Consider the following 24,095-nt stretch of genomic DNA (forward strand, 5'->3'; position numbering starts at 1 on the left):
TAGGGGGCCTTACAAGACAATGTGCCCAGGGGCCCCTGAGGTCTTAATCTGGGCCTGACAACACACACACACGCACACACAATAAGACATGTGGAGTGTGTGCTGAATGCTGGATTGTGATTGGCTGATCTCAGTGCATTAATAACTGCAGTAAAACAACATGAGCGTGTGTGGAGCTGTCAAATCAGCTTCTGAATGACACACAGAGCTTTTAGATCAGATGTGGAAACAGAAAACAGAATGGAAACACAGAAACAGACAGATATAAAGACTGAAGGATTCATTCAATGATCAATTGACAAAAGCGCAGCACAATAATAAAGCAGAATTCAGTGTTAAATGACTTGAAATATGATGGAGATCTTCATCTTCTGTCAAATGCCTCTTCATCATCTCTCAACATTGCTAAGTTGGAGAGCAGTGAATCCAGACCAATCTGCAGTCCTCCTCGCCCTTTGGAAGCTTTGTGGGTTTGTGTTCTGTTTATTGTTCATAATACTTCAGTTATAAAGGATTAGTTTAGGAGTTTTTTGTCATTTGCTTTATTTGAGTTTGTTCAACATGTGATTGTCACTGGACTATATCAGAACCAGCATCACTGTCTGCTGATCACTTTTATTGCCTGATATTTTGTGTTCATGTTAGTTTAGAAGCAGAAAAGAGCCAGATTACGAGATATGTGAGATATTTGCCAGAAACATCTTTGTTATGTCCACATTGTGAATGTAAATTGATATTGTTTATTTTCTTCCTGTTTATAGTTTTACTCCGCCCTTATTAAAGTGTGATAAAGGACATTCTGTGTCTGTGAAGTTCATGAGGGAGAGTTTAACTTGCTGTTAAAGTATACACAGGACGTATTTGGAGAACAGGACACACACATCTCTGACCTGATACTGTACAGTTCTTCAGCAGAAATGTAGAGAACAAGTTTCACTGCTCAACTACAATGCTGAAACTGTACAGTGTTAATATGAGATATAATATCACGCTTAATGTGAGAACTGCCCCAGTGCACTGACATATTTAACAGCTTTGATTCATATCTGGACACTAGAAGAGCAGTGAAGTATCAAAGTATCTGTATTCACAATAAACAAAGCCAGTGCTGCTCCACATACTTGAGTTTGTCCAGTGTGTAGTTTGGATCCTCCAGTTGTTCAGAGAGCAGCTTGACTCCTGAATCTCCTGGATGATTGTAGCTCAGATCCAGCTCTCTCAGGTGTGAGGGGTTTGAAGTCAGAGCTGAAGACAGAAAACCACAGCCTTCCTCTGTCACCATACAGCCAGACAATCTACAAACACAGCAATATTCCACATCACACAGTTGGACAATCACACATCTCTTTGTGTTGTGAAGATGCTGACTGCTATTTCTGCTCATGTCAACAGCAGTGATGAGCCCTCGCATCAGCAAACACACACACTCACACACTCAACAAGGACTCAACATCATCTGTAGAAGTTTATATCAATATATACAAAATATTACCCCAGCACATTTGGGCTCCACATCTGGTAAGGCTTAAGGGCTGTTCACACAGAAAGTGATGTTGAATGTCGACACCCACAGACAGACACAAGCTGGTAAAGTTTTCAAACAGTGAACTGAGACTGCAACTATTAGTGAAATCTATATTAAAGGTCTTCAAATATGATTTAGATTTACAGTAATTGTTTTTCATGTTTAAATCTGATTTATTCTTGTGTTTAAAGCGTTTGTCATTCCTCTACTTCAGTGTCTCAGACTCATTCAGAAATGATTATTAAATGCTGGATTAATGCACAAGAGAGTTTGGCGAACACGTTTTACACCATTTCAAATATATATTATATGTGCGGCTGTATAAGTCACATACAGCGCTCAGCATAATGGAGGACAGCCCATTCTGAAAATCAAGACTTTCCTCCATTTCTCAGTCAATATAGGCAGTGTATTCTGCTGCATTTAAACAGAACACATTTATTAAACTGATTTATTCATGAACATCATATTTTAGTCACTAAACATTATCAGAAATTGAAAGATAATGCAATTAAATTCAGGCTAAATATTGCAAAAACCCTACAAAACTTCAGCTAAATTCTTCCATTGTTTTGCTTCTCTTGATTTTTCCTCTGTTTAATTTTGTATTTAATATTTTTCTATAACACATATATTCAAGTGTGCTAGTTTTTGGACGTTATCTTAAGTTATTTGGTTAGATGAACTCCAGATTTGGCTAATCTATTGTATATGCACAGATATAATACTGTAGAGCTTCCTATTAAAATATGAATGTAAAAGAGAGATTAGTGAGGGCTGTACTTATATATGCTGAGCACTGTATGTTGTTCACCCAGAGTGTTTACATGGTCACACAGCAGTAACACAACAAGCATTGAGTTTGGGCTAGCTTCTGCAGATAGACATTGCTGTACACTGCCCTTGATGGGTGAGTGGGGGAGTGTCTGTTGTCTCTCAGGTGTGAATTATTCATGAGCATTGTCACTCACACATACAGCTGAGATCACCCAAAACAAACTTAACAAAATGTAGATCATTGTAATGTTTTCTCTGAATGAGAGAACAGAATAATTTCACATAATTGTGCAGTAAATATTCTAGTCTACAAGACTGCTTACTCTAAACTCTTGTTCAGGCACATTCAGTCTGGTTTATGGATCTTATTTCAGCTACATTTTTTCTCTAAAACCTACTAACCACACATAATATTTATTTCTAAAAAAACACCAGCATGTACATCAACATTTCTCACATATTATTGTAGCTCAGTTTGTGCTGAACACAAATGAAACACATGTTGGCCAGTTCTGTGTAATAAGTAGCTGAAATAAGCACAGATGTCAGGGCATGTCAAAACATCTCAGGGGTCCCAAAATCACCCCAGACCCCTGAGGGTTAACTACAGGTATAGTATGAGCAGTGTGAAACACAATCACTGATAACCCATAATTCCTGTTATCTGGAGTTTAGTATCACCCAGGGTTAACATGTTCAAGCATGAAGAGCTCTAATATGAAACTGTCTGACTGTAGTTATTGTAGAGTGGAGAATCATTTACATCAGTGTGTCCAGTTTACAGTGTTGACTCTTCAGTCCATCAGAGAGCTTCTTCACTCCTGAATCCTGCAGGTCATTGTGACTCAGCTCCAGCTCTCTCAGCACACAGTTTGAGGATTGTAGAGCTGAAGACAAACTCTCACAGCACTGAACAGTGAGTTTACACATGTCCAATCTGAGAAAGAAGAACACATTACTAAAAACACACTGTTAATGTGATCTGTCTGATGTAACAAAACAAAAAAAAAAAAATCAATCAGTCAATCAATCAAGCAAGCAGGTGTTTAAACTCAGACCTCAGTGTCTCCAGTTTACAGTGTTGACTCTTCAGTCCATCAGAGAGCTTCTTCACTCCTGAATCCAGCAGGTCATTGTTACTCAGGTCCAGCTCTCTCAGCACACAGTTTGAGGATTGTAGAGCTGAAGACAAAATCTCACAGCACTGAACAGTGAGTTTACACATGTCCAATCTGAGAAAGAAGAACACACATTACTAAAAACACACTGTTAATGTGATCTGTCGGATGTAACAAAGCAAAAAAATCAATCAATCAGTCAGATACTTAAACTCAGACCTCAGTGTGTCCAGTTTACAGTGTTGACTCTTCAGTCCATCAGAGAGAAGCTTCACTCCTGAATCCTGCAGGTCATTGTTACTCAGGTCCAGCTCTCTCAGCACACAGTTTGAGGATTGTAGAACTGAAGACAAACTCTCACAGCACTGAACAGTGAGATTACAGCCCTGTAGTCTGTGTAGAGGACAAACACAATATGTATGTGTTAATCTGGTGTGTTTAATAGTCTGAAGCACGTCTGACTGAAGTGACTGGTTTAACTTCACTAGTTAGTGAGCACATCTGCTGATTTTAGCTTTAAATAGTATGTATGTCTATAAAACACAATTAAATGGCTTGCTTCAGATGTTCCAATAGCCCAACTCTTTATTAATGTAACGAGGAGACTGACACGGAGGGATCCATTTTGCAGTATTTAATAGACACTGTTCAATCACAAACATACAATACGCACTAAAGTGCGAACTCACATCAACAGCAATCAATATAGATCGTGGGGCTGGCAGCTGACAGACACAGAGTGATTTACCAGGCATAGATCAGAGGCAGGCGGCATGGTTCAGAGTCTGTATAACTAGCCTGGGTTGAGGGCAGGCAGAAGGCAACTCAGAGTCAGAAACAGTCCGGGGTAAAGCACAGAAGATCAGGCAGGGAATACCGCTAAGAAATGTTGGCCGTGGCTAAACAAGACTTCGCAATGAACTGGTGTTTGAGTGTGGCTTATAAAGGGAGCGTGGGTCGTTAACTGGATTCAGTTCAGGTGTGTGCATAATCAGTCTAGGTGGATGATGTAATGCTTAGAAGTCCGGGGATGGTGGCCTCTGCTGGCCAGCGAGGGGAATGACTGGGACTGAGTCGGTGACAATTAAACTCCTAACACAGCAAAACAAGATTTATTTTATTTTATTTATTGTTATTATTATTGTTTTAATTATGGTTTTATTCATTATTATTATTTAACAAACAAACCAATGACAATAATCAAATTCAAAAATTGAAAATTGAAATTCAGTTCAGGTTTAAACTCCGAGTTGGTTGAACCTCCTCTCTGAAACAGACCCCAGCTCTAAAACCTGACTGAAATTTATCAAAAACATTATTATTCAACATGAAATCATTCAGCTGTACAGACACAATCCTCTCTAAAACCTTTAGATAAAAGGCCAGAATTACAGGATCTGCTCTGGTTTACTGTCTAGTAGTCCCTGCCTTGGCTTTATCCTCCTCTCGGTCCACCTGCCTGTCAGTTTCCCCCTCACCATCTGTCCTGTACTCTGTCATGGTTTCATTAACCTGCCTCTCCCCCATCACCCGTGTCCACTGTAACACCTCCAGCTGCTGAACTTACTCTAGACTTGTGTTTTTCTCTGAGGATTATCTGGAATCTTCTCATAGAAGGGAGCTGTGTCACGGTCGTGGTTGTCCTGTCCTTGTACTGTTGTGTTGTCCTTGTGTTCTCTGTGTTCACCCCAGATTTCCCCATGTTACCCGTTAGTTGCCCAGTTACTCTTCACCCCCTTGTTAACTCACTAGTCTCTGTGATTAAGCTCTTCTGTTTCAGTCATTATGTGTTGATCATAGTTTGCTGTATGTGTGTGTGTGTTTCTCTTGCTTGTGTTTTCTGGTATTCAGCTCTGGCATTTTCTTCGTGTATGGATTATATTTAACATTAGAACTAAACCTAGATCAACTTCTTGCATTTGTTCTGCCTGCCTGCATGATTAGAAGAAGATATAATAAACAAGAGGGTTGCATGGCGGTTCACTGGTAAGCACTTTCGCCTAACAACAAGAAGGTCGCTGGTTTGAGTCCCAGCTCCAGTTTCCCCCACAGTGTGAAGACATATGGTATAGGTGAATGGGGTGAACAAAACTGACCATAGTGTATGAGTGTGTGTCTGTGTCATTGTTACCTTATAATTATCAGCATAGATACGAGTCAAAATAGACAGAATGGAGAAAACATCAGTGTGATCATTCCACTCCAGTCCAGAAAGGACTTTAAAGGTGCTGTATCATTTTATAGCTGACTTGTGTGCAATTTAGATGATAACAGCCATATAACCCTGCAGCCCAAGACCGGTTACTCCCTGAAGCTAAGCAGGGCTGAGCCTGGCCAGTATCTGGCTGTGAGACCACATGGGAAAACGAGGTTGCTGTTGGAAGTGGTGTCAGTGAGGCCAGCAGGGGGCGCACATCCTGTGATCTGCATGAGTCCTAATGCGCTAGTGAAAGTGAAGGGGACACTACACTGTCAGTGGGCGCCGTCTTTCGGATGAGACATTAAACCGTGGTCCTGACTATGTGTGGTCTTTAAAAATCCCATGGCACTTCTCGTAAAGAGCAGGGGTGTAACCCCAGTGTCCTGGCCAAAGTCCCTCAATCAGCCCTTACGATCATGGCCTCCCAATTATCTCCATGTCTTTTTTATGACAGCTAAACACCATTAGCTATTGGCCTACATGGTAGGACAAACAACTGGTGTGTAAGTCAATGGTTACAGGTTTCAGTTTTCTTCAAATTATCTTCTTTTATGTTCAACAGGAGAAAACAAAGTTTTAGAAAGGTTTATATCCATAAAGAGTGGGTAAGAATTAGTAAATTCACTTTTTGGGTAAACTATCCCTTAAACAACAACTGCCAAAACCAGAATCGGAATGTTATTTAAAAAACACTAAAACATTACATAATGAATAATTATTATTGTATTTTGCAGTTTAGTTGATATCAATATTGTTCATGTTCATTGACATGATGTCATGTCATTTCTTATTTTCATCCGCTTATCCATGGCCGGGTCGCAGGGGCAGCAGTCTTAGGAGAGAACCCAAGACTTTCCTCTCCCCAAACACTTGCACCAGCTCCTCCGGGTGGATCCTGAGGCATTCCCAGGCCAGCTGAGAGACATAGTCCCTCCAGCGTGTCCCCGGTGGGACAGATGCCCGAGCCAACTCAGCTGACTTCTGCTCTTCAGTGTTTGAACTCTCAGCAGTGAAAAGTAAACCACACTGAACTGAACTGAACTTCAACACAAAACTGAACTGACACTGTTTCAATTTACTATGATCTTCTACGTGAACCTGCTTTGACGCAATCTACATTGTTAAAGTGCTATAGAAATAAAGATGAATTGGATTGTCGATGTGGAGGTGCAGTGGCTCTGAGCTCCTCCCATATGGCAGAGCTCCAGACCCTGTCTATAAGGGTGCGCTCTGCAACCCTGCGAAGCAAACTCATTTTGGCTGCTTGTATCCAAAATCTTGTCCTTTCGGTCATGACCTAAATCTCATGACCATTAACATAATATACTGTATTATTTAAATTCAGGAAATGTCTACTTCTTAGATGAAAGAAGGACGTTGACTTACAGAGCTCTTTTGGAGGTTTTGATGACTGCTGATAGTCTGATGAGACACTCGTCTGATCTCTGGAATTTCTGAAGCTCAAACTCCTCCAGCTCCTCCTCTGAGGTCAACAACACAAAGACCAGAGCAGACCACTGGGCAGGTGAAAGGCGAGCATATGACAGACTTCCTTCTCTAAGGTGGGATTGAATCTCTTTCAGCAGAGTTTGGTCATTCAGTTCATTCAGACAGTAGAACAGATTGATGGATCTCTCTGGAGACAGATTCCCTTCAAGTTTCTGCTTGATGTAGTCAATTATTTCCTCTTTGCTCTGGTCTCTGTCATCCTGCTGTGTCAACAGGCCTCGTAAGAGTTGTCGATTGGACTGGAGTGACAGACCGAGAAGGAAACGAAGGTAAAGGTCCAGATGTCCATTCTCACTTTTCAGAGCCTTGTCCACTGCAGTCTTCAGATCTCATCTCTGCTTTTTTCTGCTTGTGTCTTGTCATTGTCTAGAATCAGATGTTGATAAAGCGCTGCAATGAACTCCTGAATGCTCAAGTGAAGAAAGCAGTACATGGTACCAAGAATGATTCCCGTCTCCTCCTTAAAGATCTGGGTACACATGCCTGAGTACACCGATGCCTTATAGACGTCAATGCCACAGTCTTTCAGATCGCTCTCATAGAAGATCACATTGTTTCTTTCCAGCTGCTGGAAGGCCAGTTTCCCCAGTGAAAGGATGAGCTTTGGATCCCAGGAGACATCTGCTGTGTTTTCTCCATCAAACTTTCTTCTACTCTGCTGGATCTGAAAGCGGAGAAAGTGTGTGTACATCTGTGTCAGAGTCTTGGGAGATTCCTGCAGTGTTTCTGCATGAGCCCTGTGTTTCAGTTTCAGTATGTTCTGGAGAACAGTGGCTGAAATCCAGCAGAAGACTGGGATGTGGCACATAATAAAGAGACTCTTTGACTGTTTAATGTGATCAATGATTTCTCTGGCCTGATTTTGATCTGTGAGTCTCTTTCTGAAGTACTCCTCCTTTTGGGCATCATTGAATCCTCGTATCTCTGTCAGCTGGTCGATACAGTCAGCAGGAATCTTACTGGCAGCTGCTGGTCTGCTGGTGATCCAGATGAGAGCAGAAGGAGGCAGATTTCCCTTGATGAGGTTCGTCAGGAGAACATTCAGAGAGACTGCTGAAGATACATCACCACAAGTCTCATTACCAGCAAAGTTCAGAGGAAGACGACATTCATCCAATCCATCAAGGATGAACAGGACTTTGAATCGTGTGCTTCTTGTAAGGTTCAGTCCTTTAGTCTCTGGGAAAAACTGAGTTATGAGGTCTTTTAAACTTTGTCTTTTTTTCTTCTTTAAGTTCATCTCTCTGAATGGAAGAGGAAATATGAAGCTGATGTCTTGATTTTCTTTCCCTTCAGCCCAATCCAGAACAAACTTTTGCACAGAGACTGATTTCCCGATGCCAGCAACTCCTTTTGTCAGGACAGTTCTGATCTGCTCGTCTTGTTCAGCTGCTTCAAACAAATGTTTGCATTCAACCTGTATCTCTAGTGACTGATGACATCTGGAAGCAGCTTCAATCTGTCTGATCTCATGTTCAGTGTTGACCTGTTCACTCGCACCCTGAGTGATATAGAGATCTGTGTAGATCTTATTCAGAAGTGTGGAGTCTCCTTGCTGAGCAATTCCTTCAAACACACGTTGATATTTCCTCTTCAGGCTACATTTAAGCTGATTAATGAAGAACAGCTCACCTAAACACAGAAGCAAAGAAACAGAGAGATGTAGTCTCGACTTATTTGTAAGTGTCAGTCTGACAGATCGCCATGAGTAGGGCCAGACACAACTTTTAGTTATTTTCTTTTACTGGAACGACTGTCTGAAAACAAAACATGCACACAAAAATAGAGATATTTTATTTTTAAAAGAAAAATTTTATAATTTATTGTTCCCAGAAAAAGGCTCTTTCATTTGAGGGCTCAAGCACTCCAAAGCAAGATCCAAGGACAACTTCATTATTATTTAGGAAATGCACAGTGTGAGCCGGCTTTACAATGTTTATTTTACAACTCATCTTTGTTCTTGTTTTCCTTTGCTCAACTCTATATTCCATATTTGTTCATTCTGTCTGTGCAAATGAGTAGTAAATTATAGTTTTTATAGTTTTATCTTAGTGTGCTGCTGGGAGTGAGGTCTTCTCTCTTTGTGAGACATACATTGGGTAAAAGGCTTAATAAAGATCTTGCAGTTGGACTATGATTCTGCTAATGCTCAATTTTTTCAACAGCCATGCAGACTCCTGATGACAGAGAATGAGGGGCTGCTTTAAAGAAATTCAATAAACTTTAATGAGTGTAGTATTCATAATGTCCATTCCAGTTAAAGAGCTGTGTGTCTGAGAGAGCAGAATGCAATGACGTACCAGTTCCTTCAGGGTTCGAGCTGTTGTTAAAATTCACTGGGCCTGTGGTGATGTTTCCAGTGAGTACAGGAGCATTTACAACTACTCCTGAAACAGCTTTCACGTCAGTACTGAATGCAGTTTGAGCACTGCTGCTCGTCTGACCTGCAATAGAGATAAAGATTAATATTATTTTATAAAAGACAACTATTTTATTACTGATAATATTATTAATAATCCATTACATGTATATATCACTTTTCTTAGTGCTCAAAGCTCTTTAAGGCCGGGACAGTGTGAGCTGGCTTTACATTTACATTTACATTTAGTCATTTAGCAGACGCTTTTATCCAAAGCGACTTAAAAATGAGGACAAGGAAGCAATTTACACAACTATAAGAGCAACAATGAATAAGTGCTGTAGGCAAGTTTCAGGTCTGTAAAGTCTAAGAAGGGAAGAATTAGTAGTATTAGTATTTATTTATTTATTTATTTTTGGGTACAGTTAGTGTGATATCCAGAGAGGCAATTGCAGATTAGGAGGTGGAGTGGAGACTAAATAGTTGAGATTTTAGTCGTTTCTTGAAAGTAGCGAGTGACTCTGCTGTTCTGATGCAGTTAGGGAGTTCATTCCACCAACTGGGCAGATTGAGCGTGAGCGAAAGTGATTTCTTCCCTCTTTGGGATGGAACCATGAGGCGACGTTCATTCACAGAACGCAAGTTTCTGGAGGGCACATAGATCTGCAGATGTGAGAGCAGATAAGGAGCAAGGCCAGAAGTCACTTTGTAGGCAAACATCAGAGCTTTGAATTTGATGCGAGCAGCAACTGGCAGCCAGTGCAAATGGACTAGCAGCGGAGTGACATGTGCTCTTTTAGGTTCATTGAAGACAACTCGTGCTGCTGCATTCTGGAGCAGTTGAAGAGGCTTGATAGAGTTAGCTGGGAGCCCAGCTAGTAGAGAGTTGCATTAATCCAGTTTGGAGAGAACAAGAGCTTGAACAAGGAGTTGAGCTGCATGTTCAGATAAGAAGGGTCAGATCTTTCTGATGTTATAGAGTGTGAATCTGCACGATCGAGCAGTTCTAGAAATGTGGTCAGAGAAGTTTAGTTGGTCATCAATCGTTACTCCAAGGCTTTTCACCATTTTGGATGCAGTAATGCCCCATCCATCTGGATTGAAAAGTTATGGTGTAGAGTCGAGTTGGCAGAAACTACAAGCATTTCCGTTATTGCGAGGTTCAGCTGAAGATGATGATCTTTCATCCAGTGTGAAATATCCAACAGGCAGGCTGAGATGCGAGCTGGAACTGAGGGATCATCAGTGTGAAAAGAGAGGTATAGCTGGGTATCATCAGCATAGCAGTGGTAGGAGAATCCATGTCTCTGAATGACTGGTCCTAGAGATGATGTGTAGATGGAGAAGAGAAGTGGCCCAAGAACAGAGCCTTGAGGTACCCCAGTGTTTAGATGCTGTAAGTTGGACACCTCTCCCCTCCAAGACACCCTGAATGACCTGTCAGTGAGGTAAGAGCTGAACCATTGTATAACAGTGCCCAATTTACAATATGTTCCTGTTTCAGAAATGTTTGTTGCAACTTATTCTTAGCTTTTTCATTCTTGATTTCATTTCTTTATTAACATAGATATGTCTTGTGCTTTCCATCACAAAAAAGAACAATTGCACATATAAATAAAGTAACAAATTCAGATGAACGAAGTTAAATGTGGTGATTAGCCACACCGGTTGCGCGATTAGGGGGGTGTAACCCTTTGATTACTTTGGAAGCATATAAAAGGGCTTTGCTCTGAGCTTCAGACGATACGTCTGGGGGAACCTCAAGGGACATTGTTCCAGCATATTGTTTGGGCAGAGGGCAGGTAGGACTTGTTTACCAGTGTGCAGTATTGTTGATGTTTGGGCTAGATTTATTGAGGCTTTCTGTGTTCCCAGGGTGGACCAGGAGACTAGAGAAATTGTGTGTGTAACTAGGGGAGTGAGTAAGTGCGTAAAGCTTATAGCATCCATAAAGGTATGTTCCCACTCTGTTTGGCATGGTGCAGGCGTGATGTAAGCTCCGAAACCAACCTTATTGTTTCTCTCACAGCATCGCAGCTTCGCTGGAAGCACCTCCAGGGTGCAGCAGGTTGTTTAAAGGGGGGGCTGCTCTGACTGTTTACATCTTGGCACGGGCGATCTTTCGGTCGCGCTGCCGTTGCATGGTGGAGTGATTCCTGTGATGGAGCGGATGCCTTCAGCTCTCCAGACGGAAAGCTGTGGTGTACTTGATGATGTTTCCTGCTCGCACGTGAGTGTCTGTTAGACGGCGTGATCGATGCATCTGCTTGAAACTTCTCCCAATTATCCGGTTGCTTTTAGAGGAAACGTCACGCCGACCGCCCGCCGGATGACTTTTTGTGACACGTCCGTCGGCTACATGATCGGGAGCGGGGCCAACAGGAAGTGAGTTGCTCTGTAGTGAACGTTTGGGACAGTGTTTTGGTTTAAATTCTTTTTTTTCTTTTGTCTGTTTGTTGATCTAAATGTTCTTTTGATGATTTTTTATATTTTTCTATGCCTCTGTTCTGATCCTGTTTTACTGGATTCAGCAACGTCATGGTTCAGTGTAGGTAAAGTCAAACCTTTTCATGCTGCTTCCCACACTCTTATTGTAGGGGGAGCGAGTGCGGGGGTGGGAAAGTGTTTATTTACATGTAAACTGATCGCTTGTCTCTAGAATATTGTGGGGGTTCATCTTTGGTTTGTTTGTATTATCTGTTTGTACTAGGACTGACTGTTGGGCATTTAATTGTTGCAAGGACACTTTTATTGCAAGTGAATAATCCCTTTTAGTGTGTGTGTGTGTGTGTGTGTGTTTGTGTGTGTTCCCCAGTTTTGATATTTCCTTCTTTCTCCAGAGCAGAGTCCCATACAGTTTTCGTCTCCATTACCCACAGTTTGGTGGAGGGTTTGCTGAGTTGGAGTCGTCCACACTGGGTGATTTTAATGTAGTGCTGTGATTTTTGTAGTGCTAATCCTCACGGGTGTTGCAGTGCTCTGAATTGGTAGCGGCGGGGACTCTGGCTCTGGAGAGGTGGAGGACCAGCAGTCTATGACTCCAAGGGAATCTACAAAAACTGAGTATTGAACCGTTTTAATGGTGTCCATTTTATGGTGTTGTAAAAATAAACATTGTTACATTGCACAGATTCTGAATCCTTTATCTTTCTGTCTCTGCAAACCTGGGTAGCTTTGGCTAATATTTTGGGTCTCTGGTCCCTTTCATACCAGGGTGGCGTAGTCGCTTTATTTATATTTATAAAGTTGTGTACTTGACGTAGCATCTCTAAACTAGCCCCACCGCCCGTTCAAACCAACAATATATTCACACACATTAGCTATATACATCATATTAAATATATTTACATTCATTGCTCAGAAGCTGTGCAATACATGTTATGACAATACATCTGACTCAAAAAACAATGCTAGGACAGGGTTTTAACATGAAAGATTTAAACTGAAAATGATCACATTTGTAAAGTTTGACAGGGAATTAAACAATACCTTGCTTCTGTGTATTCTCCAGATCTTCAGCTAATTGATTCTGCTTTATTTTCCTCAGGGTGTCCACTGTGATCTTCACAGCTCCTTCTGGTCCAAAACATGACACCAACTTATCCACAGTCTTCAACCTGTCTGCATTCTCCATTTCAGCTTTTGAAACACATCCATGATCATTCGTTAAATACCACTGAAACTCCTTGAGTTCAGCTTCTACCAGTTCATCCAGTGAGTTCTTGAGCCGCTGTTTAACATTCGCCATGGTGCTTCACCCACTCACAGCTACAGGACAAGAGCAACAACATCTGCATTGGTTTACAATTAACATATGGTCTAAGCATTTATTTATTATTTGAATAATGAAATTACCCTGTGAGTAGAAACTTCACATTTCAGAAAGTTAAATATTGAAAACTGATTGTCACTACTTTAAGTGGCTCTAACTAACCAGGAATAATGTAGATGTTTGTTTGTCTACTTAACTTGTGTCTTGAGCAGAAGCTCTGTAACTTCTTCCTGTATCATCATACAGGAGTGTTTATTTAGATATTCAACTGATTAAACACAACCATTTTAGACAACTCATAAAACCAGTTTCAGATGACAGGTGAGACCGGAGGAGAACCACACACAAATGTCCACTATTCAAAGACCCTGGCGAACTACATAATATGAGTACAAATACCCATCACTGTGGTGGTACCCTAAAAGTTTACATCTTATAATTCATATGCGGTGCAAAATAAGGGCATCATGGACATTCAAAGATACAGTGATACTTAATGTACCTTATTGGTACATATTTATCTAAGAGTGTTGTAGAATTTTTGCAAAAAAGTGAAAACTAAAGAAAAACTGAAGACTAATATAATATAAAAGCTCTTGGGATGTAGTTGTACATGCTCAGAATCCTCTGAATCATGTTGTTTTTATTGTGACACACATGGCCACCTAGACCTAAGTTTATGCTGTTTAATGCAGACATGGGAAAAGAACTGGATGATCATTGCAGCAGCTCGAGAATGTACTAGAGTAGCAAGAATTCTTGCCCAGGTTTGTTATAAAGCTGGTAGAGTAGACATTCATCCACCACTGGCTTACAGCATGTGGGCCAAACATTGCCCAGGTTTGGCAGAGGTGGCACCGTCTTTCAAGCAGCATGCAAGACATGGGCCAGATGTCAAATGTAGTATTTGGGCCAGATGTTAAAAATTTAAATGTAAGTTTGGCCTATCTTGAGCCACTTTTAAAATTCATTTCAATTAGTTTTTGAGTAAATTAATATTTTGGTGCACAATACTGTTTTCATCTTCCTGTTTGCATTTTCCAATGCCTTTATTTGAATCCAGGAAACAATCCAGATTTATAAATCTGTTGTTTCTTGTATGTTGTGAAATAACTGAGTTTAACATACATTACATATATTTTATTAACTAAATTATTATTTTACAAATTATATTGTTATTAACCATGACTAACCATTACCATTATTAATGTGCCTAAAGCCCAATGCCTCATGGGTTTCTCAATTTCAGTCATGACACACCAAATCTGGCTTCCAGACAATGGCCAAACATTGGGACAGAGCTGGCCCAGTTCAGGACAAGTTATAATAGGTAAATAACATGACTGAGACTAGGCCCTTATATGGAAGCTAGACTTGGTCCAATGCGTTCACTGTTTTCGCGGTCTCCTGAGTTTGTTCTTCCAAAGTGACCAGGCAAGACTGGTTTTCACAAGAGTGCAAGTCCGTTCTCTGCGTTGTTGAACTTGAGAAACATGTTTCGATCTCTGATTGATCTCTTACAGTCACATCATGCGATTTTACAGGTCAGAGATCACCAAGCTTGAACTTTGCAATGCAGCAAACTGCAAAACTTGTGGCATGAGCTTGTGTTTCCAGCCTGTCACATTCGAGTGTATATAAATGGAGAACAGTGCAGTATGACTGCGGCTTAACTCTGCTGCTGAGTTAATTTAACTCAGTTTAGAGTGAAACCAAACAGACTCTGAGCTGAGGAAATGTTACTCAGAGGATTTTGCTGTTTCTGAGAGTCAGATGATCATTTGCACCTGTTGCTCGTCACTCTACCAGCTCAACAGCTGAGCAGCATGTCTGCCATCCTGAGCCTGATGTCAGAGAGATGAAGCTCTGTCCTGCATCTCTGTAGTGTTGCTGAACTCAATAGCAAGTGAACAGGGAATTTATTCATTCTCAAGAGCCTGAAACAGTAGCAGGCACAAATAAGTTTGTGAAACTGAAATAGCTGTCAACAGGTTGATGCAAGGGAAGTCTAATACAGAGAAGAAACTCAGCTTCAGGAAGCGAGCTCGCTACTAACTGAACTCAGCAAGGACAGCCTGATGAGACACAAACGTGAACCACAGCAAACTGACAATGTGAAACGCTGATATAAGTATAGTAATGATTGTCAGCAGCTGTAGCGTGCTGATGAGTCAGCTGAGTGGTGCTAAACAACAAGGAATCAGTGACAACAATACCACGTGACCGCACTGATGCTGAAGGTAGGGATGCACCAATTAATTAATTTGTGTCCTTGCCGATACAGAGTACCGATACTTCATAGATTTGGTTTCAACAAAGTTTATTTGTTTGTTTAACAGAAGGCTGTTTCAAGCCAAAAAATATACACTAAATGTAGCATGTCTCGCTGTCATTTGAAATATGCAATTCATAACACATTAGAGGACCTGGGGGCTGTTCCAGAAAGCAGGTTATGTGACATACCCGGGTAAGTTTGAGAGTAAGTAGGTGGATAACTTCAACTTTAGTTCCAAAATCGGAGGTAACTTCTGGGTATGTTAAGTAGCCATAGCAACTTACTCTCTGAAGATTACCTGCTCCGGAGCAGGTTATCTTCAGAGAGTAAGTTGCTATGTTTCAGAGTTTGTCTGTTTCAGAGAGTTTACTGAGCATTGCGTGCTCTTTTGATGAGAATATTTATGGATGTGGACACACAGATACAAGTTTTTTTGTTGTGAGAGGCCTATAAGTGCATAGTTTTTTTCATAACCAAATTCATAATGTTAATGTATTTAACAAACCTTTTTGAAATCAAATGTGACAAACCGCGGGTCTGCGCTTACCATAAAAAACATTCAGTGCAGCTCTTTGTATTCGCGTCAGGGCATTTTAGGCAACTGTACAATGTGGCAGTAGGACCACCTGTACAGTACGCCTGGCACTGAACTGATTTTTACACTTTTGTACAGTTCCTTGGTTATAAATCACTGTGTATCATTACACAGATGACTCAGAGCACGGGAATAGCGTAGTGGACAGTGCGTTGATGAAGTACAATGGAGCGCACAACGGAGCAAGTTCGAATCTCACATACAGATCTTGTTTTTTTTCTCTCCTTCTGCACCCTCACATTTTTCTGTATAATATTATAAGTGGCAGCTTTGTCTTTTGTAGGAAAATATATCTTTAATTTAAGATGTAGGACGTCGTTCTTATATATACATTCACGCACACACACCTACATTTTTTAATAGAATATTTTTTTCAGGGTTTCTAAATGCTATTGTGTGCATTAATTGCAGCCGATTTTAAAGCTCCATCAGTCACTAAAGGAAACTGATGATATAAAATTTGTCCAAAGTATAAGTGTGCAGGTACAACTTAATTTTCTATCCTTAATCTTTTGGTGTTTCAACTATTAAACTCATTACTGCTTCCACTTACCAGCTCATCACACACCCCACCTCATCACTATGTTGAGGCTAAATGGCTGATTTTCAGGAAGTGTATAATACAAATATAGTAAAAAAAAAAACTATAAGGAAAATGGTGCTTAACAGAATGTTTATTTTTATAATATTTGTATTATAAAATAGAATCATTACTGGGCACTACATTGTTACTTGCTGGAGGACAAAAGATACCCTTTTCTGCCTTATACAATGACACGTACCTGCAGCCTGACCCAGAGGAAATCTCAGTGACCCAAGCAGACAAAACAGAAGGAAGAGTGCTAAAAAATATATAATTAGTCAAAAAACTGTTTAATCAAATAGTTTGGTCTGTTCATTTCTTCATTTCCTGAAATAAAATGAATGATTTTGTACACAGCTTTATACACACACCTTTCAACGTGTAACATATTTTTCATATACATTTCTCACCTTAAGTTGATGCTCATGTGACTTTATATTTGAAGATGGACCTTATACAGCTACTTTAGAATTTAAATATGTAGATAAAAAATTTTGTGATCCAAGAGTAATATTCAAATATGGAAAAGTGCAGAAAATTCTTACACTGCTTGTTAGTTGAGGCAGAAGGAACTTTGTCTGCATGCAAAATAAAAAGAACCTAAAGCTATCTGACAACAATCACTTACAACAGTGACAGAGTGTGTGGTGTAAGTCAAAAACTCAACCACTGAAAAGCCTTTATTATAGGACACAGCAGTTAGACAGGCCTCTTTCTATTAGCTGCATGTCAGAAAGAATATTCTAGAGTGTTAAATAAAGAGCTCCAGTAATTAAATATTACCTTTTAGGAGAATGTTTCTGTGTTTAATGACTTTGGACAGAGTTCTAGCTCCAGAAAGATTACAATTTCTATAAGCCTTATTAGTCAATACACATATTGTGGCCTTAAGAAATTAATGGCAAGAAAAATAAATGCATGAATGGTTACACAACATACTCAAAAATGATGTTAAAGAGTAGTTTAATTTATCATTACAATAAAATGAAGGGTGGCATGTGTAATTTAATGAACTAATAGGCCTAAATTTTCCTATTATTTATTTTTTATTTTCTTATCTATTTCTTATTCTATATTTCTTTCCTTCGTTGAAGCAGATGTGTAATCTCTGTTTTAACCTCCAGCTTCGCCTCTGTAAAGTGCGTTGCCCTTTTTTTCTCACCGTGACTTTCTATGGTGACTCGTGAATTCGGCGATCTACTGAAAATGCCTTCAGGTGTGTGCCGTGCAAGCGCATTAACCCGCGGTTATCTTCAGAAGGTTGATTTAACTAACTCTTGTCACCTGTTTTGGAACCAACATACTCGCGGTAAGCAGGTTTTGGGTAAATCAACCGAGAGTTTAGGTTTTAGCAGATGGTAAGTTAACCCAGCTTTCTGGAATACCCCCCTGTACAGTCTTTGCAGTGTGTAAACTTATGCCGAGTTCAGACTGCATGGTTTTCAAAGTAGTCAAGTCACAGATGTTTTCACACTGCTTGACTATCTGGGCTAGCGTTTCGTTGCTGCTTTGTTTACACTGCAAGATGGATCGGCGACAGGGGCTTTCACATTGCATGACTTTACTATAGGAAGAATCGCCGACAACTTCGTCCAAACTACGTCTCACAGCCCAAAACACGTAGTGTATCTTTTGTTATTAATTACATAATGAAAAAGAAGCCTTGAATGGGGTTGAACATGTACATGTTTGATCACCTGGGTTTAAAGGGAATTAGCCATTTCTCCTCAATGTTGATAATAAACTAATTTCTTTCTGGATGAAACGTCAAACAGACACGGTTGCTCCTGAGTATTGTCAAACCTCCACTAGTTTTTCCTCCATTTTGTTGGTCCAAATAAACCCAAAAAGAGCACTTTTAACTTCTCCCGCAACCTCCTGCTGGCCTGCAGCAGGTATACACACACACGTACACACAAGTGAATGCCGCTCTCTCATTGGCTGTAGGCGATGGCTGATGTTATTTTCAGTCATAACTCATTTCACACAGCATGATTTGAATCTCTCAGATCGCGTCTTTGATAGTTCATATTGTGTGATTATCACTCCAATTTGCCTGGGATTTCAGACATTTGTTGTCGATTTCTCAAAACCTGTCAGCGAGCCAAAATCGGGGCTAAAATCATGCAGTCTGAACTAGGCATTACAGGGTGGTGTTGGTCAATAGTCTTACTGCGCACCACGTTATTGAACTGTAATATCTCTGAAATTATGCTACCTGATAGCCAATATTAGCTTGAAAGATAAAAAAAACAGAAAGCATTTTAAAAAAGGAACAACACGCAAATCGCCAACAAATAAAACTGGCCTCAAGGAGTTCAGCACCTGTCATGTCAGTGTAGTGTGTATAGCGCCCTGTCAACTGCCGCTGGTGAGAGAGAGTGCACACATAAGAGCTCAAAGCCGGCATATAACCAAAAGAGAGATTATATTGTTATAAATATTCCATTAACAATACTTATCGAAATATTTATACATTTACATGAAATGTTGATTGAGATTGTGTGATGTGTATAGACTGTCTGATCTTTAGGGAAGCTGTAAACTGCACGCGGGCGGTGACGCAGATGTTCTGCTCTGACTAAGTTTTTTTTTTAGCCTGTAGTTTTTAGATCAGGGGTGCTCAATCCTGTTCCTGGAGATCTACCTTCCTGTACAATTTAGCTCCTACCCTGATTAAACCCACCTGAACCAATTAATTAGGACCTGAAATCCACTTGATAATTACAGGCATGTGTGTTTAATAAGGGTTTCAACTGAAATCTGCAGGAAGATAGATCTCCAGGAACAGGATTGGCCACCCCTGCTTTAGATCATTTACATAATGTTCCATTACTTAAAATTTATTTTATTTTTTATTTATATTTATAAATAAAATGAGTGCTAGCTTGTTTAGCTGTGATCATTATGCAAGGATCATATTACATATTCGGTTTATTCTTCAGTCGCCTAAAGATTTGTTAATAATGTATTTTATAAACGGATTGTTTATAAGAACTAAGCTATTAATTTATAATACATTAGGCTAATTAATACATTACTAGTAAACACAGAACATCAGCCTACCACACCCAAACACACAACACAGAAAGAACACACAGACCCACAACATGCGTTACTAAGATTGTACCAAGTACAGTATTACCAAACTTGGAAAAGTGACCTGTTACATTTCTGCATCAAAGCAAAAACTAATATATTACAGTAATTGCAACACTAATATTAAAAGCAGAGTAAAAGCTTCTACTGCTGATAGATAGAAAGAAAGACAGAGATCTCAGGGCAATGACCTAGAACTTCTCCACCAGAGTAAAAGACTATCACCTGCAGCTCAATCCAGCAAAACTTCTAGTCCTGCCTGCACTGACTACACATCATATCTTCATGATCAAACTGGAGTCCGCTAAAATTAACCCTTCCCATTCAGTCAGGAATCCTGGGGTGATCTTTGATGACCAAACACAGCACAATCATGCAGTCAGGAACACTCTGAGATGTTCAATAAAGTCAATCTGAACCCTTGACTAATATTCCAACAATGGCTGAATAATTGTGACCTCAAACGATTGGGAAAAACGTTTGTATTTATTTTTATTTTAATGTACTTTTGAAGGGGGCAGCACGATGGCGCAGTGGGTAGCACGATTGCCTACAACAAGAAGGTCACTGGTTCAAGCCCTGGGCTGGGTCAGTTGGCATTTCTGTGTGGAGTTTGCATGTTCCCCCTATCTTGGCGTGGGTTTCCACTGGGTGCTCCGGTTTCCACCACAGTCCAAACACATGTGCTATATATATGAGTGTGAATGTAAGGGTTTATTGGTGTTTCCCAGTTTTGGGTTGCAGCTAGAAGGGTATCCGCTGTGTAAAACATATGCTGGATAAATTGGCGGTTCATTCCACTGTGGCGACCCCTGATTAATATAGAGCAGTTGTCACCAAACTTGTTCCTGGAGGGCCGGTGTCTTGAAGATTTTAGCTCCAACCCTAATCAAACACACCTGAACAAGCTAATCAAGCTCTTACTAGGTATATTGAAACATCCTGGCAGGTGTGTTGAGGCAAGTTGGAACTAAACCCTGCAGGGACACCGGCCCTCCAGGAACGAGATTAGTGACCCCTGATATAGAGACTAAGCTGAAAATGAAATGAATGAGTGAATGTACTTTTGAAAATGATTTTCCTTATTTTAGAGGAGAATTTGTTACTTTGTTTTCTGCTTTAGTTTTGAGAAATGTCACGATCTCTGAAATGTACAGGTTTAATAGTATTTAGACAAATTAAAGTGTATAAATAATGTAAAACAGGTGACAGTTGTAGCCACAGCAGTTGTTTATCATCAGAATCAGTTAAAGCAGAAACGCTTCAGGCAAACAAATGAAACCGGTCTGACTGCTGAAACTCTTCAGGGTTTTCAGCTCATGTATCGACACATAAGATTGTGTGACTCCACTGTACTGTAAATCACCATGGTCAGATAAAGACACTCAGCTCTTCTTTTCCACAAATTTACACCCATAAAATAAACTAAATGCATTATTGAATACTGTTATTGCAGTTTGAGTTTTCTGCATTTTAGAGATTCTGTAAGGGCTCACTCACAGTATGCTATCCGAACTGTGCCAGGCCTGTTTTCCTGTACGTTTGAGAAGTGTGAGTGCCCTGACTTGGGCTCAGATATGGTTAAATTGTCCAGCCCTGACCCGGTTGGAAGAGGTGTGCCAGAAGTCTCAGTAACACAAAGAGATGATCGACGGATAATCAGACGACGTTCATAGATGATATAAAGCACAGAAAGAGCAAACTCTCACCTCAAATAATGCCTGCAGATCTGTCTGTTCCTTCGCTGAACTGTTGAGCTGAACAACACGTCTGAAAATTCTTTCACTTCTGAAAAGCAACAAACTTGTTTGAGATATGAGGAAATAAGCTGTCAGATGAAAGACACGGACACACAAGAAGATAAGAATAGAAGATAGAAATGGAGGCTTTGCTCAGCTGGTAAAAGCAGTGTTGACAGTACAAAAGTAAAGCAGTCACTGTGATATAACAGGTCACTTTTCCAAATGTGTTAAATATTGTACTTGTTATAATCTCAGTGACACAAGTCACCATGAGTGAATTTTAGCCCCAGTTAAGCCGTGTGTTTTATATTGTCCCTGTTGGGAAGTGTGTAGAGTTTAAAAGAGTAAAAGTAGCACAATAACAATGATGAAGCTGTTGAAAAGGCTTCTATAAGCTTATTTTATTCTATTAGCATTTTAGATACGTTTTAGACAGTATTGATCTCTGTAACACTACAGCAGAGCCAGACACAGATTCATCACTGCAGGATGGCAGACATGTTGCTCAGCTTTTGAGCTTATTTCAGCTGATTTCATCTCAGCCTGTGACTGGAGTCAGTTGAAGTGTTTGTGTTTGTCTTCAGTGATTCTGCTTATTAACAGCAGGTCTTCATCATCAGTGCTCGATCATCATTTAATTGTCTGATTAACTCAATGTAGAGAGGGAGCAGACAGAATCTGAGCTGAGGAAATGTTACTCAGAGGAGTTGTGTGGTAGTGTGTCATTCAAACACAGCTTGTGCGCTGATCTGAGGTATGTTTAGCAGATTCTGGACAATAGACAGCATAATATATAAAACAAACCAGGCAATGTAACACCCCCACCAATATATTTTCAAGCATCAACCAACGTCTTGGAAATAAAAGCTCTGTACAAACCAAATACTCATGTTTATATGTTTACTCTACAGCACAATAATCTCTCGAAAGCTCTGCTGTTTAAACCTTTACAGTATACTGGATATTCAAGATCTGCTCTTCATCATCATCATCAGGTTGATACAGTCCTGTCCTGTACTTTTGAGCATTGGTGAATGTCCTAAAGCACATACAGGATGATCTACGCCAGGGTTGTTAAACTCAAGTCCTAACAGACTCAATAATCTGACAGGCTATCACATGAACCACTGCTGGATCTGGGTTATAAGAGAATATCTGTGTGGAACTGATCTGCAAACTTGATTTGATCACAGTGATCGTCTCTCTGTTCTATTAAATAATTAAAACACATTACAGATAAGAATCTGACTTTAATATTAGATAAACTCTAGGCAACACTTCAAATGCTGGAGGAAAGTCAGACTTTCTGCTGAATGTTCACCCTGTCAGACGATGTGTTGATGAACACAAACCTCTCGCTGCTGAATGTAGAGTCTGAATGAGTTCAGATGAACTGTTCTGATGGTCTGCTGTATTTGATCATAACAGTACAGAGTACAGTAAGGGTTATCATGTGTCTGTAGAAGCAGAGATACTGACAAACAAAGATCTGGAGATCATGGAAACACTGCAATATTTACAGCTCAGAGGATGTGGAATCAGACAGGACTGATGATGATGATGAATAATAGTGCAGCAGACCCTCACTGATGATCCTGATATCAGTCACAGCAGCTCATATTAAGCTGGACTCAATAAAAGAATTTCTCCAGCTGATTTCACTGAATATACTCTATACATGCTGTGATGTTTGTGTCTTCATAAGAAGCAGTTTCACTGTTTCAGGATCAAGTATTCTGTGGAAGAAGAAGGCAGTCCTCCAAATGAACCTGTTTAGCTGTGAAAGGTGTCTCAAAGTTGTGTAGAACATGGATTTTTAGAATTAGACATAAAATAACTGCAGTGAAAATACAAATAGGTGCTGACGATGTTTACAAAATGAACTATAGATGACATAAATCAAAACACTTTGTTTTATTACCAATAGACAGTTTGCTAAAATAACAATCTCAGGATCTGACCAAAGAAATTGACATTTAAATCCATCTGAAAGATATATCAATGAGTACAGAGCAAAACAAACTGTGTACTTTCCTGTGTACTGCGTGCTCAAATTTTCAGTGCTTCAATTGGTCTAGATTAGGCAGGGATGTCAAACTCAATTCCCAAAGGGCTGCAGCTCTGCACAGTTTAGTACCAATCCTAATTAAACACACCTGATCAAACTAAATGAATCCTTCAGGCTTGTTTAAAACCTACCAGTAAGTGTGTTGAAGCAGGGTTGGAACTAAACTGTGCAGGGCTGCGGCCCTCCAGGAATTAAGTTTGACATCCCTGGTGTAGGGAATAGAGACTGAGGGTAGGGATGGTGAGTATGGACACAGAATAGCACTAGTTTTACTCTGGTCATTTTTGAGTAAGATGCTAATGGTCTAATCCAATAAAATAAGTGATGCTAAGCTCTGATGGTTGAATATAGTCTGGAGACCCATTCATTTCACATGGCGGTCACTTTTGACCAGGATCACCACAGGTTCGGTAAACGTAGTCCTATGTACGTTTCTGGAGACCGCGAATTATGTAGCCTGAAGTATGTGTGGC

At 40.1% G+C, this 24,095-nt stretch overlaps 2 protein-coding genes across 2 annotated transcripts in view; one reads left to right on the plus strand and one right to left on the minus strand.

Annotated features, from left to right (window-relative positions):
• The window catches only part of LOC141381831 (uncharacterized), a 12,388-nt gene extending 4,930 nt beyond the window's left edge, over positions 1–7,458 (minus strand). Inside the window, exons 1-5 of the mRNA XM_073948899.1 lie at positions 7,007–7,458; positions 3,640–3,813; positions 3,361–3,534; positions 3,066–3,239; positions 1,122–1,295 (exon numbers count right to left, since the gene is read on the minus strand). Coding sequence (XP_073805000.1) covers positions 1,122–1,295; positions 3,066–3,239; positions 3,361–3,527 — 515 coding nt within the window. The 5' untranslated portion in view covers positions 3,528–3,534; positions 3,640–3,813; positions 7,007–7,458. The remainder of the gene's footprint in view (positions 1–1,121; positions 1,296–3,065; positions 3,240–3,360; positions 3,535–3,639; positions 3,814–7,006) is intronic.
• LOC141381809 (uncharacterized) overlaps positions 1–24,095 on the plus strand; it is a 705,874-nt gene that overhangs the window by 139,009 nt on the left and 542,770 nt on the right. The window lies entirely within an intron of this gene.

The sequence above is a fragment of the Danio rerio genome, chromosome 4, assembly GCF_049306965.1.
Source record: "Danio rerio strain Tuebingen ecotype United States chromosome 4, GRCz12tu, whole genome shotgun sequence".
NCBI lineage: Eukaryota > Metazoa > Chordata > Actinopteri > Cypriniformes > Danionidae > Danio > Danio rerio.